The following is a 14,442-nucleotide window of genomic DNA, read 5'->3' on the forward strand; positions in this document are numbered from 1 at the left end:
GAGATTCAACTTTTCCAGTTTGTCTGTTCTGTTAATGTTGACGTGTACTCTTTGTGTTATAGACGTGAGTACGGATGAACAAGAGGAGGAAGATCAGTTTGATGTTGACCCTCTCAAACGCTCTGGTATTCCCTTTGGAGGTGTGATCCATGATATTCGCCGCCGTTATCCACGCTACCTAAGCGACCTGAAGGACGCCATGGACTCACAATGTTTTGCTGCTGTCATTTTCATTTATTTTGCTGCTCTTTCGCCCACTATCACCTTTGGAGGTTTATTAGGCAAGTCAGACACTGATGCTCTCATCCCTCGACTCACCTTCTATCATTGATAGTGGAATCTGTATAATATAGAAGCCCATTCCACCACATAAGAAATAAAATCACACTTTGATAAATCATAATGATGACATTTAAAAAGTCATGAATATGAGATATGTCATAATTTAGACTTTTATATTATAAATATGACGTGTCATACTGTATATATGACTTTTTATCTCATAACTGACTTTTTGTCATAATTTAAACTTTTTTTTTATAAATATGACATAGTGTGTCGACATTTTATCAGAATTATGAGAAAAACTCATTATGAGCTTGTTAGTCAGAAGTGACTTTTTTCTCATAATTCTGACTCCAGCTCAGTTATGATTAGCATCTCATAATTTTGACCTTTTTATATTATAATTTCATCATAATTTACTTTTTATGTTATCTTCATTTTGATTTGTCAATTTCCGTTTTTATCTCATAACTATGACCTTTTATGTCATCATTTCAACTTTTAATCTCTAAGTAAAAAAAATCAGCTACAGTAATTATGTCATATTTACGATTTATCAGAGCATGATTTCTTTTTCTAGTGTGGCGGTAATGAGTTTCCATAGTATGATTTGATACTTTATATTCTCATTTATTTAGGTGAGAAGACACAAGGCATGATGGGAGTCTCTGAGCTCATCATCTCCACGGCGACAGTGGGTGTGCTGTTCTCCTTGCTAGCAGGACAGCCCTTGCTCATAATTGGTTTCTCTGGACCACTTTTGGTCTTTGAGGAGGCTTTTTATAAGGTACTTTTTTGTTTTTATGGTTCAAACATTACGAGAAAAATGAGGTAGATTCATTTTATTAACATTGGTCTGCCTTTCTATCGTCCTGTTTCTCTCTTTTTCTCCCACTATCTTTCCTATTGCTCCTTCTTTGTTCTTCCTCATTATCAGTTCTGCCAGGCGCAGGGCTTCGAATACCTCACAGGCCGAGTGTGGATTGGGTTCTGGCTCATCTTCATTGTCCTGGTGATTGTGGCAGCTGAGGGCAGCTTCCTCGTGCGATACATCTCCCCTTTCACCCAAGAGATCTTTGCGTTTCTCATCTCTCTCATTTTCATCTTTGAAACCTTCTCTAAGCTAATTAAGGTACAGATTTAACGCCACCAATACCAGCATGTGCAAAGCCATCCTAGGTGTGCTTCAGTTGTGTAGACTATTCTAAAAGGAAGGTGTCTTCTTTCTGCCAAATTCAAGGGCATCTTTGCATGTGCTTAGAAGGCAATCCCATAATACTCTGCAACACAACTTCTACCAAGTTGAATAAGAGAAATGTTGACTATGAATACAAACTGATGATCAGATAGTGTCAATAAAAATAGTTAGTGTTGTGCCTTATAGCTTAGCAACATGTTAATGGCAAACTCTTTAAAGTCATGATTCAAGTCTCCCATGCTGCTCTTATAGGGTTCTATAGCACAGACTTTCTGGTCTTGTGTAGTCCTCCAAATCAGTCAAGCCCCCCTGAGATTTAAAAATACCCCCCAAGTCATTTGTTCTGGCGCCGGGACTGAAATTAACTTAGGATGGTGCCTATGTAGGGTGGTAGACAGCAAGAAACAAAGTTATTGAATGCTATTGGTAGTTTGCTGTTACTGTAAGGTGTGAAGAAACGTGTTTATTTATTTACATTTATTAATTTATCAAATGCTAGAATCCAAATGAGGGTTTAATAAATAAATGGGTTATTTTCCCTCAGGTGTTTCAAGAGCACCCTCTGATGAAGAGCTACCCTACAGCTCCTGTACTGTCTGCCTTCAAACCCATAGACAAAGGTGTGATTGGGGAACCCATCCTCAACCAGCCCAACACAGCCCTGCTATCCTTAGTACTCATGATAGGAACCTTTTTTGTGGCCTTCTTTCTGCGAAAATTTCGTAACAGCAGATTCCTTGGTGGAAAGGTAAATATAAAGCAAAATATAATTGTTAAAAGGAATATATTTTTCTGAAGCAAATTAATCAAGAGAAGCAAGCTAATTTTTCATCATTATATGTCTTGTGAGATCCATTTGAAGATATTCTGTGAATAACATCTTAAATTTCAATCTATTTCTCACACAAGGCTAGTGTCTATGTGTATCTATCTATCTATCTATCTATCTATCTATCTATCTATCTATCTATCTATCTATCTATCTATCTATCTATCTATCTATCTATCTATCTATCTATCTATCTATCTATCTATCTATCTATCTATCTATCTATCTATCTGCAACAAAAATGCTGATTGCAAACATGATCTTTTTCAGTTATGATTGATTCCTTGTAGGCAAACATTTTGGGCTGACTAAATAATTTGCCATCCTCTGTTTGTGTGTGTGTTTGTGTATCATCCGTTATCATCAAAGGCCAGACGAATCATTGGTGATTTCGGGATTCCTATCTCTATACTGATCTCCGTGCTGGTGGACTGCACCATCCCTGATACATACACACAGGTACCCACACTCTTAAACTCTCATGTGCACTAAACTCCTCTCCCAGCATACTCTTCTTATTAAGTACTGGCCTGTAATTGGAGCCAGGTTTCTTCCGAGTCTGTATTACAGTGTGGTTGGTTTGGCAGAGCGCTGTAACCAATGAAGCCTGGGATCTCTGGGATACGAGCGCTTGTGTTTTTGTGGTTGCAGAAGCTGAACGTCCCCTCTGGTTTCTCGGTCACATCTCCCGACAAACGGGGCTGGTTTATCAGTCCGTTAGGAGATAAACAGCCTTTTCCGGTTTGGATGATGGGGGCCTCAGTGATCCCGGCCCTGCTTGTTTTTATCCTCATATTCATGGAGACTCAAATCACCACGTGAGTAAGCTAACATTACATGTACAGTCCTTTACTACACATCTTGAGATGTTAAATTTAACTTCAGATGGAAATGCAATCATATTTGTGGCTCATTGTATTCATTCCAACAATTTCATCCTGTCTGCAGCTTGATAGTGAGCAAGAAGGAGAGGCGTTTGGTCAAGGGTTCTGGCTTTCATCTGGACCTGCTTCTGATAGTGACTTTGGGAGCTATCTGCCCACTCTTCGGCCTGCCCTGGCTGACTGCCGCCACTGTGCGCTCGGTGACTCACGTGAATGCTCTGACAGTCATGAGCAAAGCCACTGCCCCTGGAGAGAAGCCCATGATCCAAGAAGTTAAAGAGCAGAGGGTTACAGGGATGTGTGTGGCTATACTAGTGGGTAAGAAACACTAAAAATAAAATACATAACAGATATTGATACAGTGTAGATGACTGACTCTAAATTCTACGGAGCCCCTAATGGGACCTTTGCAACAAAAATAAAAAATACAGACTTTCACGTGCTCACAAGAAACTTTCGCATCCGGAGGAGAAAGTTTCTTGTGAGCATGTGAAAGTCTGTATATTTTTATTTTTGCAAAGGTCTCTTTAGGGCCTCCGTAAAATTCTGATTGGATGAGCATCTTATTATCACACCTGTGATAACACATTCTATATAAACTACTGTTCAGAAGGGGTCGGTAAGATCTTTCAATGTTTTTTGAAAATAAGTCTCTTTTGCTCCCCAAAGCTGCAGTTATTTGATCAAAAAACACAGCAATATCTGTAATGTTGTGAAATATTACAATTTTAAATAACTGTTTTCTTGTTTAAAACATTAAAAAAAAATTATTTATTCTTATGATGCAAAGCTGAACTTTCAGCATCATTACACCAGTCTTCAGCATCACATGACCCTTCAGAAATGATCATTATTATCAATGTTGAAAATAGTTGTTCTGCTTTATATTTTTGTGGAAACCATTATATATTTTTTCAGTATCCGTTGATGAATAGAAAGTTCAAAAGAACAGCATTTATTTGAAATAGAAATATTTTATAACATTATGTAACATTATGCCTTACTGTAACTTTTGATCAATTCAATGCATCCTTGCTAAGTAAAAATATTTATTGATGAGCCCAAACCTGCTGTAGTGTTGGTGCATTCATGTTCATCCATGTTACTAAAATTAGAAGTGTCTGCCTGTTACTATGGCATTGTTTGTAAGAGTTTAGAGGTGTAATGTGTGGCTTTGTTATTGATAACAGTGAAATATTTCCATCAGTACATTAATTCCCCTCAATATTAGGTTGAAGAAGTGATAAATGCAATAAAATAATAAAATAACACCAAATGGTAAGTTTAAGTGATTAACTACCTTTACCTGCTAAGGCTGCTGCCATTTTATTTGTATTTATATGACATCGCAACAGCCAAAAGGAAGAAGTCAGAGCTTGCAGTTGCCCTGCAGTAACCCTAACCCTAACCCTGTTAGTAGAATAGTTTAATCTGATTATCAATATATTAAATTGAAATATGTATTTGACTCTGGTGTCCTTTATCATATTACCAATTGTTATTAATCCTATCTCTTCTGTGCAGGGTTGTCTATAGTGATGACAGATATCCTGCGTCATATTCCTCTGGCTGTGCTGTTTGGGATATTTCTGTACATGGGCATCACTTCCCTTACTGGTATCCAGCTTTATGAGCGAATCACACTAATGGTCACGCCCGCTAAACATCACCCTGACCACATCTATGTTACAAAGGTACTCAGTTCTTCCCAAGAGTTTGAGCTAGTGGTGATGTTATTTACAAATGCAATGATGATCCTCTGTGTTTGATTTTGGTATATGCTACAAGTTTGTTTCTAAATTGACATCTGGATTCTGTTTGAAAGTTTTTTAAGCACCCACGAGGTGGCGCACAAATCACCATTGCATTTTGCAATTTTTCACAGAACCCCCAAAATGAAAATGACAAACCACTTTTAATAAATGTGAACACTGTATATAGTTTATATGAACAGTAAGGGTCCAAAAGTCTGAGACCACATTATAAATCTAGGCTTGAAAATATAATTATTTAATTTAAAACAAATAAATAAAAAATATTTCACATTTTGCTCTATTTCGGTTGCTTATGAAATAAGAAATAACAAATTATGAAATTTGTGTCACAATATAATTTATGAAAAAATATGATCTATTATATTCAAAATAGAAGCATTTTCACAGGAGTTGCGTTACTTGTTTGACATCTAGGTGAAGACTTGGCGTATGAACATGTTCACCATCATTCAGTTGTTGTGTATCATCCTGCTGTGGGTGGTGAAGTCGACCGTAGCCTCTCTGGCCTTTCCCTTCATCCTAATCATGACCGTACCTTTGCGTAGACTCATCCTGACCAGGATCTTTGAGGAGAGGGAGCTTGCAGCGGTGAGTCTGCTAATTCATGTTGTATTCATGTTTGTCCATGCTCTCCTTTACACCCGATTATTCGATCAAAATCTGTTTCTGATTTAATTTTAACACATTTTTTGTTCTTGCAGTTAGATGCTGATGAGGATTCGCCCAATTTTGATGAAGATGGACGCGATGAATACAACGAGATCCACATGCTTGTCTAGATGCAGGTCACATGGCTCACCTCGTCACTGACCAATCGATCGCAGGTCTATGCATAATGCATAATAGGGGAAGGTGTACGGAATCTGAAGAACTCTGATGTACTGCCGTCTTTCAGAATTATTTCATGTGTACTTTGAAATCATATTTTGGAGACTTATAATTATTTATCTTTTTTCTCTTTGTTTTTTTTCCACCCAAAAACGTGGCCTACATGTTTGACTGCTGCTGCCCAGTGATCTTTGAATATAATATAATATATTGATATGGCCCGTGCACCTTATACCTCCCAAAGTGCAATGATGGTGAGACAAATCCAATAAGTTGCGCCTGTAGATTTTTGTTGCCTTCTACTGTAGGCATTGGCCACAGGATCTGAATATTACAGTAGCATGACATCTCAGTGCCCTTTAGAGTGGTCAATCCCTTTGCTGTGCTGTCCCGTTGCTTGAAAACAGTAGTGCAGTCCCTTTAGACGTACTTGATGCAGTAGTGAGATTACTTTGATTGATGTATGCAGTAGTTACAATACATTTAAAGATGCTATATGGAATAGCATGCAGAAAATGTCCCTGCTTCCTGACAGATATCACTCTCAGCCTGTCAGTCATTTTGAAACAAGTTGCTTTTGGGAGTTAGCGAAACAAACCTTTGAACATGATTTCCCTTCCAAACAGATTCACTGCTAAAAGTTTTTTTTTTAATTTTTTAAAAATAATTTTTCTTTTATTTACAAGAGATTAATTATCTCTCAGAACATGATTTCCCTTCCAAACATTTTCACTGCTAAAAGTTTATTTTATTTTATTTTATTTTATTTATTTATGTTTTTTTAATTTTTTAATTTGTCTTGAAGTTTCCCAGAGTGATTGATAAGTTTAGTTTTCTTTGAGCAACTCAGCTTTATTTTGCAATATATAAATTTAGCATTTAGAATTGATAGGGTTTATTGCCCAAATCTGTTATTATTATAAATATTAGTTCATTCCATTTCATTTGTTTTCAATATAGATCTTTTCAGAGAAATAATTCCATTCCTTATGCTGTTATACTGCAGTGTATTCGGGAACGGTTCAGCTGGAATAGGTTAAAGCCATAGAAACCTGGATTTCGTTGATTGCATTAATGCTAACTTTTTGAATCAACACGATTCCAAATTTCCAAAGGCTGTCAACTGCCAGTGTATGTGGATGCACTTATTGCTACAGTTTAGACTGGAGGCTTCGATGAAACGTACTGCCAAATTGTTAGTCAGGGTCATGGAGAATAGCTACAATGTGCATGACCTTTTAAAATCCTTGTTAAAGGGATAGTTCACCCAAAAATGAAAATGCTGTCAGTTTTTACTCACCCTCATGTTGTTCCAACCCTGTAAGACCTTAGTTATTCTTCGGAACATAAATTAAGATATTTTTGATGAAATCTGAGAGCTGGATCACTCCTCCATAGGCTTCTTCAGGGATTGAAACTTGCTTGCCCCGAAAAGTTATTAAAGACATTGTTAAAATAGTCCAAGTGACTACAGTGGCTCAATCTTAAGTTTATCAAATGACGAGAATACTTTTTGTGCGCAAAAACAAATAAAAATAACAACTTTATTTCAACTATTCATTTCCGTCTCTGTGGGCCTCTAGTCAGTTAACGTAGTGTGATAGCGTAGCGCTACGTCACACGTAGGCACACTATTGGCCGACGCTGGTCGTGTGTGATGCGTGTGACGTACAACAACAGAAGCTTACGCTATTACACTAGTGAACTGACTCGAGGCCCACAGAGAAGGAAATGAATAGTTGAAATAAAGTCGTTATTTTTGTGTTTTTTTTGCGCACAAAAAGTATTCTCGTCATTTGATAAACTTAAGATTGAGCCACTGTAGTCACTTGGACTATTTTAATGATGTCTTTAATAACTTTTCGGGGCAAGCAAGTTTCAATCCCTGAAGAAGCCTATGGAAGAGTGATCCAGCTCTCAGATTTCATCAAAAATATCTTAATTCATGTTCTGAAGATGAACAAAGGTCTTACGGGGTTGGAACAACATGAGGGTGAGTAAATACTGACAGAATTTTCATTTTTGGGTGAACTATCCCTTTAAGCCAACAAATCCATGTTTCCCTTTCCTTGTTAAAGCCTTTAAAGGTGATGTGTGTATTTTCTGTGTTAAAATACTTTCTCCCAACCTAACTTAATATGCAGCAACATATTGAAAATATTGCTCTGTTTGTTTGAGCATCCCAACCAGCCAACGAGTTTAGTTCAGTGAGGGAATAGCAGTTTGACGTTCGAGTCACCTGTTTGCAATTCCATTTGGAATTTAAAAAAAAATGTTTTACATCTTCATCTCTTTCTTTTTGTTTTGATAAAGAAATTTTCTCTGATCAAAACAGTCTCATACATAAGGCTCAGATGGACCTGAAAACAGGAAGAATCGTTCCATTACAGTCATGTTTTGAGTCCGGACAATTGCCTTTAGAGAAAGCCGCCCTTTTGGACTGTAAATAGCGTGCCGTCCATGCGTGTATTGAATTTGTTTGTGCGTAATACAGACTTCTTGGTCTAGTCACGCTACACTAGCTCATTTCATCACAAACACATATTCCACATGTGTTTCTTTTTGCTCGTCGTTTCCCCGTTTTTTTTAGTGTGAAAACAAGGGGAAATTGTGCAATATAGGAATATCTGTCATGCAGTGCTATGCTTCTCTGAATAGATGTTTAGTTTCTTGGAAAGCACAAAGCTAAGTGCTGCTTTTGAGCCTGAGAGCAGTAAGGGGAGATCTGTGGTTGTGAATGGCAGGTCTTTTGAAGCACTTAATACGAAGCCACACATCTGAGGTGTTTTGCCGTGTATTCTTAGTTGAGCCATCGGATAGCTCTGTCCGGAAGCCAAAGGGGTAAACTGATGGTAAAATGTTGGTTTTAATTTTTTTGCCCTCAGCAGTTATGGGGATGTAGCTGAGAGATGAAATTAGATGAGGACAAGCCAGCTGTAATTGCTTGAGAATCGGATTCCCAATGTGTGAAGGTTTTGGCAGGCTCATCGGATGGTAAGCTACAGATCTTAGTTTTAGCTACATATGTTAGCTGACCAAAGGCAAATGTTATTGCTCTTTTTGTAGCTCAGGAGATTTATTGAAGTTCTGACTGAGGTTTTATGCAAGGTAAATGGGAAATGGCATTCACATTCCTTGTTTTAGTTATGTAATGTGACATTTCTGATGAAACAGGATTTTTTTAATTAGCCAAATATAAGGTGGGACTTGATTTTATAAATTAAGAATTGATTGGATTGTGAAAAGTGAGCATTAAATGGCAAAATGGAGACATGTGGTGAAGAGGCCGGGCTCAAATATTATAGTGCTTGTTGATGTCAGCAAACAGGAAAGTCGTTTCAGAGGTAGAGCGAGTTGTTACACTTTTAATGAGGACAAACATTGAACATTGTTTCCTTTGGAATAATGGAATTATAGGCCAGGAACATGCATTAATGAAGTAAGTTGGATACATTTTGTCTCCATAGCCTCTTTCACACAGAGATTCCGGAAAATACACGGATAAAGCGACCCGGGATTTGACCCGGGTTCGTTTGACTTTGGTTCATTCACACTGCCAGTGATTTTCCGGAATCAGAGAGTGCGTTCACACACAACCCGTAATAATCCCGTAAAGACACGTGACATCGATGTGACATGTAATGTCTCAGCAGCGTCTATAGTTTGCTGATTTCTATCTGGAGAAACCACTCTTGTGCATTTTTTTCTCTGATTCGATCATAAACTAGTGCATTATGTACCGTTTCACTAGCCTGCTTTCATTTCACTTCAGCGTCATCATTACTTCACGGCATTGATTACGGCTTCTGTTCACACTAGGCGCGTTCCGGGACTGATCCCGGCAATGTTACTAGGTCCCCAACCCAGGATCAATCCGGGCATCAATCCCCGGTCGTGTTTGGGTTCACACAGAAGGCTTTCTGGCAATTTCCTGGCAATTTCCCGGGATCAATGCGCTGTGTGAAAGAGGCTCATGTTGACTAGGTCCAAAAATGACTTAGGAGAAGTTAAATAAAAATTAGATGATTGTGTATGTTGTTGCTATACAATTAATGTGGAAAGCAGCTCAGATAATCTGGTCTTGAAAACAAATTGATGAAAAATGTGGAGCGTTTAGTCCATTTTCTTGAAAATTAATCTCGTTTTCAATTATGCTTAAACCATATGGAGATATTCAAGTGATATTCTGTGTAATTTTTCTTTCCAATTGGGCTAAAAACAAAGCTCCTTGGTTGCTCTCAGAGCTGATGTATGCTTGGGGTTATTAGTTTCTTGTATATCTTGAAGAAGTTTAAAGCTTTATGGAGAGTCTGAAATGTATTGCACTGCCACTGATGCTCACACTGTCATTAGCACTGTATAGCAGGAACGCTAAGTTGCACAGATCTGTCCATTGCAGTATTTACATGATTGGCTTGATCCATGGATTGTGAGCATATAGGCCCAACTTTGTGTGCTTTCACCTCTAAGAGTAGTTAAGGTGAGCTTCGAGCTTGTCATAGTATTTAGCACCTAGTAGATCCTCCATCTTCGATATTTGATTATAAATTGCGCTGCTCCTCTAACGAATTATCTCCAATCTTTTCTCCAGTGATCTTCAGATTAAGGTAAAGGGACAGTTCACCCAAAAATGAATATTCTGCCGTCATTCATCACCCTCATGTGGTTCCAAACATGTATGACTGTGGACCATAAACATAAATATTTGGAGATACAGTGGAAGTCAATGGGCTCCAGTGTTGTTTGGTTCACAAAGTTCTTCAAAATATCATCTTTTGTGATCTGCTGAAGAAAAAAGTCACACAATTTATTTGCTTATAACTTTTGAACAATTTGACCTAAAGTTAAACCATTTGGCCTCCTGATTCCTATCTACCATTCTGGTACCAAAACAAAACTTACCTTAAACTTGAAAATGAAAGAATGGAGGTACTAAATGGTAAACATCACTTGATACCCTGAGCAGTTTTGGGCCACAACCTATAATGATCTCCAAGTTTGCTGCTATTCATTTACATTGAATTCAGTTCTCTCTTAAAAATGTTGGATAAAAGCTAAATTAATGTTCTGTTTTCAAAACCTCTTTCCTGTAGCAGCAATAACATTTTCTGATTTCTACTATCAGTTGTGGCAGTCTGGTTCAGCAGCAAAATAATTATTCTAGATCAGAAGTGTGTTGTTTCAAACTGTTTTCAATGACTAACCTAGTTTTGCAAATGTGAATCATATTCCTTCTGTGTTTTGCCTCATAATTGCTACAAGCAATGTTTGACATGGAATTCCCCTTCAGGTTAGGAAATATCAGATCATTCCTTTAAGCACAAAAAAAGGTGTTTCAATATTGAATTATTTGAGCCACAGATGTGATGCAGTGAATGTACATGGAGTGGCGTAGATTTCTTGCACCCACAGAACTGTTACAGTTGTTATATACAGGTTTCTCACCCAAATTACCAAGTATCTGGGAGACTTTAACCTGATGTGGAAGTCCAGAGGCTCTCTGTAGTTGAAGTACACATTTGTGTACAAGATGTCGGTACCTCGCTTATTTTAGGGTCATATGAGAAGTTGAAAAAAGAAAAAAACGTTGTGTGGATTTGGTTATTATGTGAGATAATAAAAAGCACTGCCATTTCCTGTTTGTAGTTTTTAGGATGAAAAAGAAACAGTATGGATTGTGCAACCGCAAAATGTGTATTTGAATGAGTGCGATTTTGGTGGATGGTGCCACCCTGTATGTGCAGACCACCCACCCGATGCTATGAAAGATGTGTTTAACTTCATGTCTGATGCCTTTTACACTTGCTTGCATTTTGTTTCATGTTGTGAATTTTAAATGTACACCATTCTTCTTCCCGTTGTGATGAAATGGATGACAATCAGAAATATTTGCAGTCAGATTATATTAATCTCATTCACACCCAACACATTTTAGCGTTCACACAGACCACACAAAAGCCAGTGTTTTGGTTCTAACAAAGCATTTTACTCAGTTGTAAACAGTTAAGACTACAAGCTGAAGATACTGAGACTCATTACCTCTGTTATATGCTAATTCATACAGTGCTAATTTTAGATCCAGATGAGACAACCTCTAGATAACACACGAAAAAAATTAAAATAATAATCATGGCAAATCCTTTATTTTATGTAGTGGTTTTTGAGTTTGCAGCATTTTAGACCATGTCAGAAAGACCTCTAGTAGATCTCTAAAAGTGTTGCCTGGTCATAATTAAGACGTGTAGTTTGTCTGTCAGAAAATAAGACAAACATTTTGAGTTCAAATGGTGAAAATGATGTATTACTTTAGCATTAGCAATACTGAAAATACTATGATGTTATGTGTATATTTAATAGCAGTTCCAATTGCTATTCTGTAAAAAGAAAACACTGTTTTCAGAGCACTGTAAAACAAATTGTTATTTTTTTGTCTCAAAATAAATATTTATTATGTGTTTCAAATGTCTTTGCATTGACTGTTTAAATGACTGTAGCTGTGTGTGTGTCTGTGTGTGTCTGTGTGTGTGTGTGTGTGTGTGTGTGTGTGTGTGTGTGTGTGTGTGTGTGTGTGTGTGTGTGTGTGTGTGTGTGTGTGTGTGTGTGTGTGTGTGTGTGTGTCTGTGTTTACCATTAAGTCCGTCTGACATTTTTTTTAAATTAGCATTTTTATATTTTTAATTTTACTCTTATCAGTGAAATTTTTTCAAAATAAGGCATTTCAATTATTGACTAATAAACTTTTCATTGCCATTTAAGTGAAATTATTAAACCTAAACATAGGAGCCTGATAAAAATGCTCATTTAAAAGAAAGATATCAGACAGACTTTTTTTTGCATCTGCATCTGCATATATATAAACTCACCTAAAGGATTATTAGGAACACCTGTTCAATTTCTCATTAATGCAATTATCTAATCAACCAATCACATGGCAGTTGCTTCAATGCATGTAGGGGTGTGGTCCTGGTCAAGACAATCTCCTGAACTCCAAACTGAATGTCAGAATGGGAAAGAAAGGTAATTTAAGCAATTTTGAGCGTGGTATGGTTGTTGGTGCCAGAAGGGCCGATCTGAGTATTTCACAATCTGCTCAGTTACTGGGATTTTCACGCACAACCATTTCTAGGGTTTACAAAGAATGGTGTGAAAAGGGAAAAAGATCCAGTATGCAGCAGTCCTGTGGGCGAAAATGCCTTGTTGATGCTAGAGGTCAGAGGAGAATGGGCCGACTGATTCAAGCTGATAGAAGAGCAACTTTGACTGAAATAACCACTCGTTACAACCGAGGTATGTAGCAAAGCATTTGTGAAGCCACAACACTAGCAACCATGAGGTGGATGGGCTACGACAGCAGAAGACCCCAACGGGTACCACTCATCTCCACTACAAATAGGAAAAAGAGGCTACAATTTGCAAGAACCAAAATTGGACAGTTGAAGATTGGAAAAATGTTGCCTGGTCTGATGAGTCTCGATTTCTGTTGAGACATTCAGATGGCAGAGTCAGAATTTGGCGTAAACAGAATGAGAACATGGATCCATCATGCCTTGATACCACTGTGCAGGCTGGTGGTGGTGGTGTAATGGTGTGGGGGATGTTTTCTTGGCACACTTTAGGTCCCTTAGTGCCAATTGGGCATAGTTTAAATGCCAAGGCCTACCTGAGCATTGTTTCTGACCATGTCCATCCCTTTATGGCCACCATGTACCCATCCTCTGATGGCTACTTCCAGCAGGAAAATGCACCATGTCACAAAGCTCGAATCATTTCAAATTGGTTTCTTGAACATGACAATGAGTTCACTGTACTAGAATGACCCCCAAAGTCACCAGATCTCAACCCAATAGAGCATCTTTGGGATGTGGTGGAACGTGAGCTTTGTGCCCTGGATGTGCATCCCACACATCTCCATCAACTGCAAGATGCTATCCTATCAATATGGGCCAACATCTCTAAAGAATGCTTTCAGCACCTTGTTGAATCAATGCCACGTAGAATTATGGCAGTTCTGAAGGCGAAAGGGGGTCAAACACAGTATTAGTATGGTTTTCCTAATAATCCTTTAGGTGAGTATATATATATATATATATATATATATATATATATATATATATATATATATATATATATATATATATATATATATTATTGTTTGAAAGTCTCAGGTTGGTAAAGTTTTTTTTTTAAACTTAATACTTTTATTCAGCAAGGATGCATTACATTGATCAAATGTGAAGTAAAGACATGTATTATGTATAATAAGTTCTGTTTCTGTTCTTAGTCCACTGCTGTACTCCCTCTACCGTGTGGCAACACACAACTCCAACGCCATCATAAAGTTTGCTGATGACACAACAGTGGTAGGACTGATAACTGAAGAATGATGAAACAGTGTGTGCTCTGGTGCCAAGAGCATAACCTCTTCCTCAACATCAGCAAGACCAAGGAGATTGTGATGAACTTCAAGAGACAAGATAGAAAACACAGCACCGTCACCGTCAACCAGTGGAACACCAGTGGACAGGGTCAGCAGCTTCAAGTTCCTCAGTGTCCACGTCACATGGTCTGTCCACACAGAGGCAGTAGTAGCTCCTTTTCTTCCTGAGATGGCTGAGGAAGTTTGTCCTGAACCTTCGCATCCCC

General features: G+C 37.8%; 1 protein-coding gene and 1 long non-coding RNA gene across 2 annotated transcripts in view; both read left to right on the forward strand.

The window, feature by feature from the left end:
• slc4a3 (solute carrier family 4 member 3) overlaps nucleotides 1-6,426 on the forward strand; it is a 106,351-nt gene extending 99,925 nt beyond the window's left edge. Inside the window, exons 14-23 of the mRNA XM_077215686.1 lie at nucleotides 63-281; nucleotides 924-1,072; nucleotides 1,223-1,417; nucleotides 2,028-2,231; nucleotides 2,682-2,771; nucleotides 2,964-3,130; nucleotides 3,261-3,514; nucleotides 4,721-4,890; nucleotides 5,386-5,559; nucleotides 5,673-6,426. Of these exons, the coding sequence (XP_077071801.1) occupies nucleotides 63-281; nucleotides 924-1,072; nucleotides 1,223-1,417; nucleotides 2,028-2,231; nucleotides 2,682-2,771; nucleotides 2,964-3,130; nucleotides 3,261-3,514; nucleotides 4,721-4,890; nucleotides 5,386-5,559; nucleotides 5,673-5,750 (1,700 nt within the window). The 3' untranslated portion in view covers nucleotides 5,751-6,426. The remainder of the gene's footprint in view (nucleotides 1-62; nucleotides 282-923; nucleotides 1,073-1,222; nucleotides 1,418-2,027; nucleotides 2,232-2,681; nucleotides 2,772-2,963; nucleotides 3,131-3,260; nucleotides 3,515-4,720; nucleotides 4,891-5,385; nucleotides 5,560-5,672) is intronic.
• Nucleotides 6,427-7,768: 1,342 nt separating this feature from the next.
• On the forward strand, nucleotides 7,769-12,261 carry LOC143723365 (uncharacterized). The gene is made up of 2 exons (XR_013197094.1): nucleotides 7,769-9,256; nucleotides 9,767-12,261. It is a non-coding gene; the product is annotated as an uncharacterized LOC143723365 (long non-coding RNA).
• Nucleotides 12,262-14,442: the final 2,181 nt, after the last annotated feature.

The sequence above is a fragment of the Siphateles boraxobius genome, unplaced genomic scaffold, assembly GCF_051911475.1.
Source record: "Siphateles boraxobius isolate OS27281-9 unplaced genomic scaffold, OSU_SipBor_1 7, whole genome shotgun sequence".
NCBI lineage: Eukaryota > Metazoa > Chordata > Actinopteri > Cypriniformes > Leuciscidae > Siphateles > Siphateles boraxobius.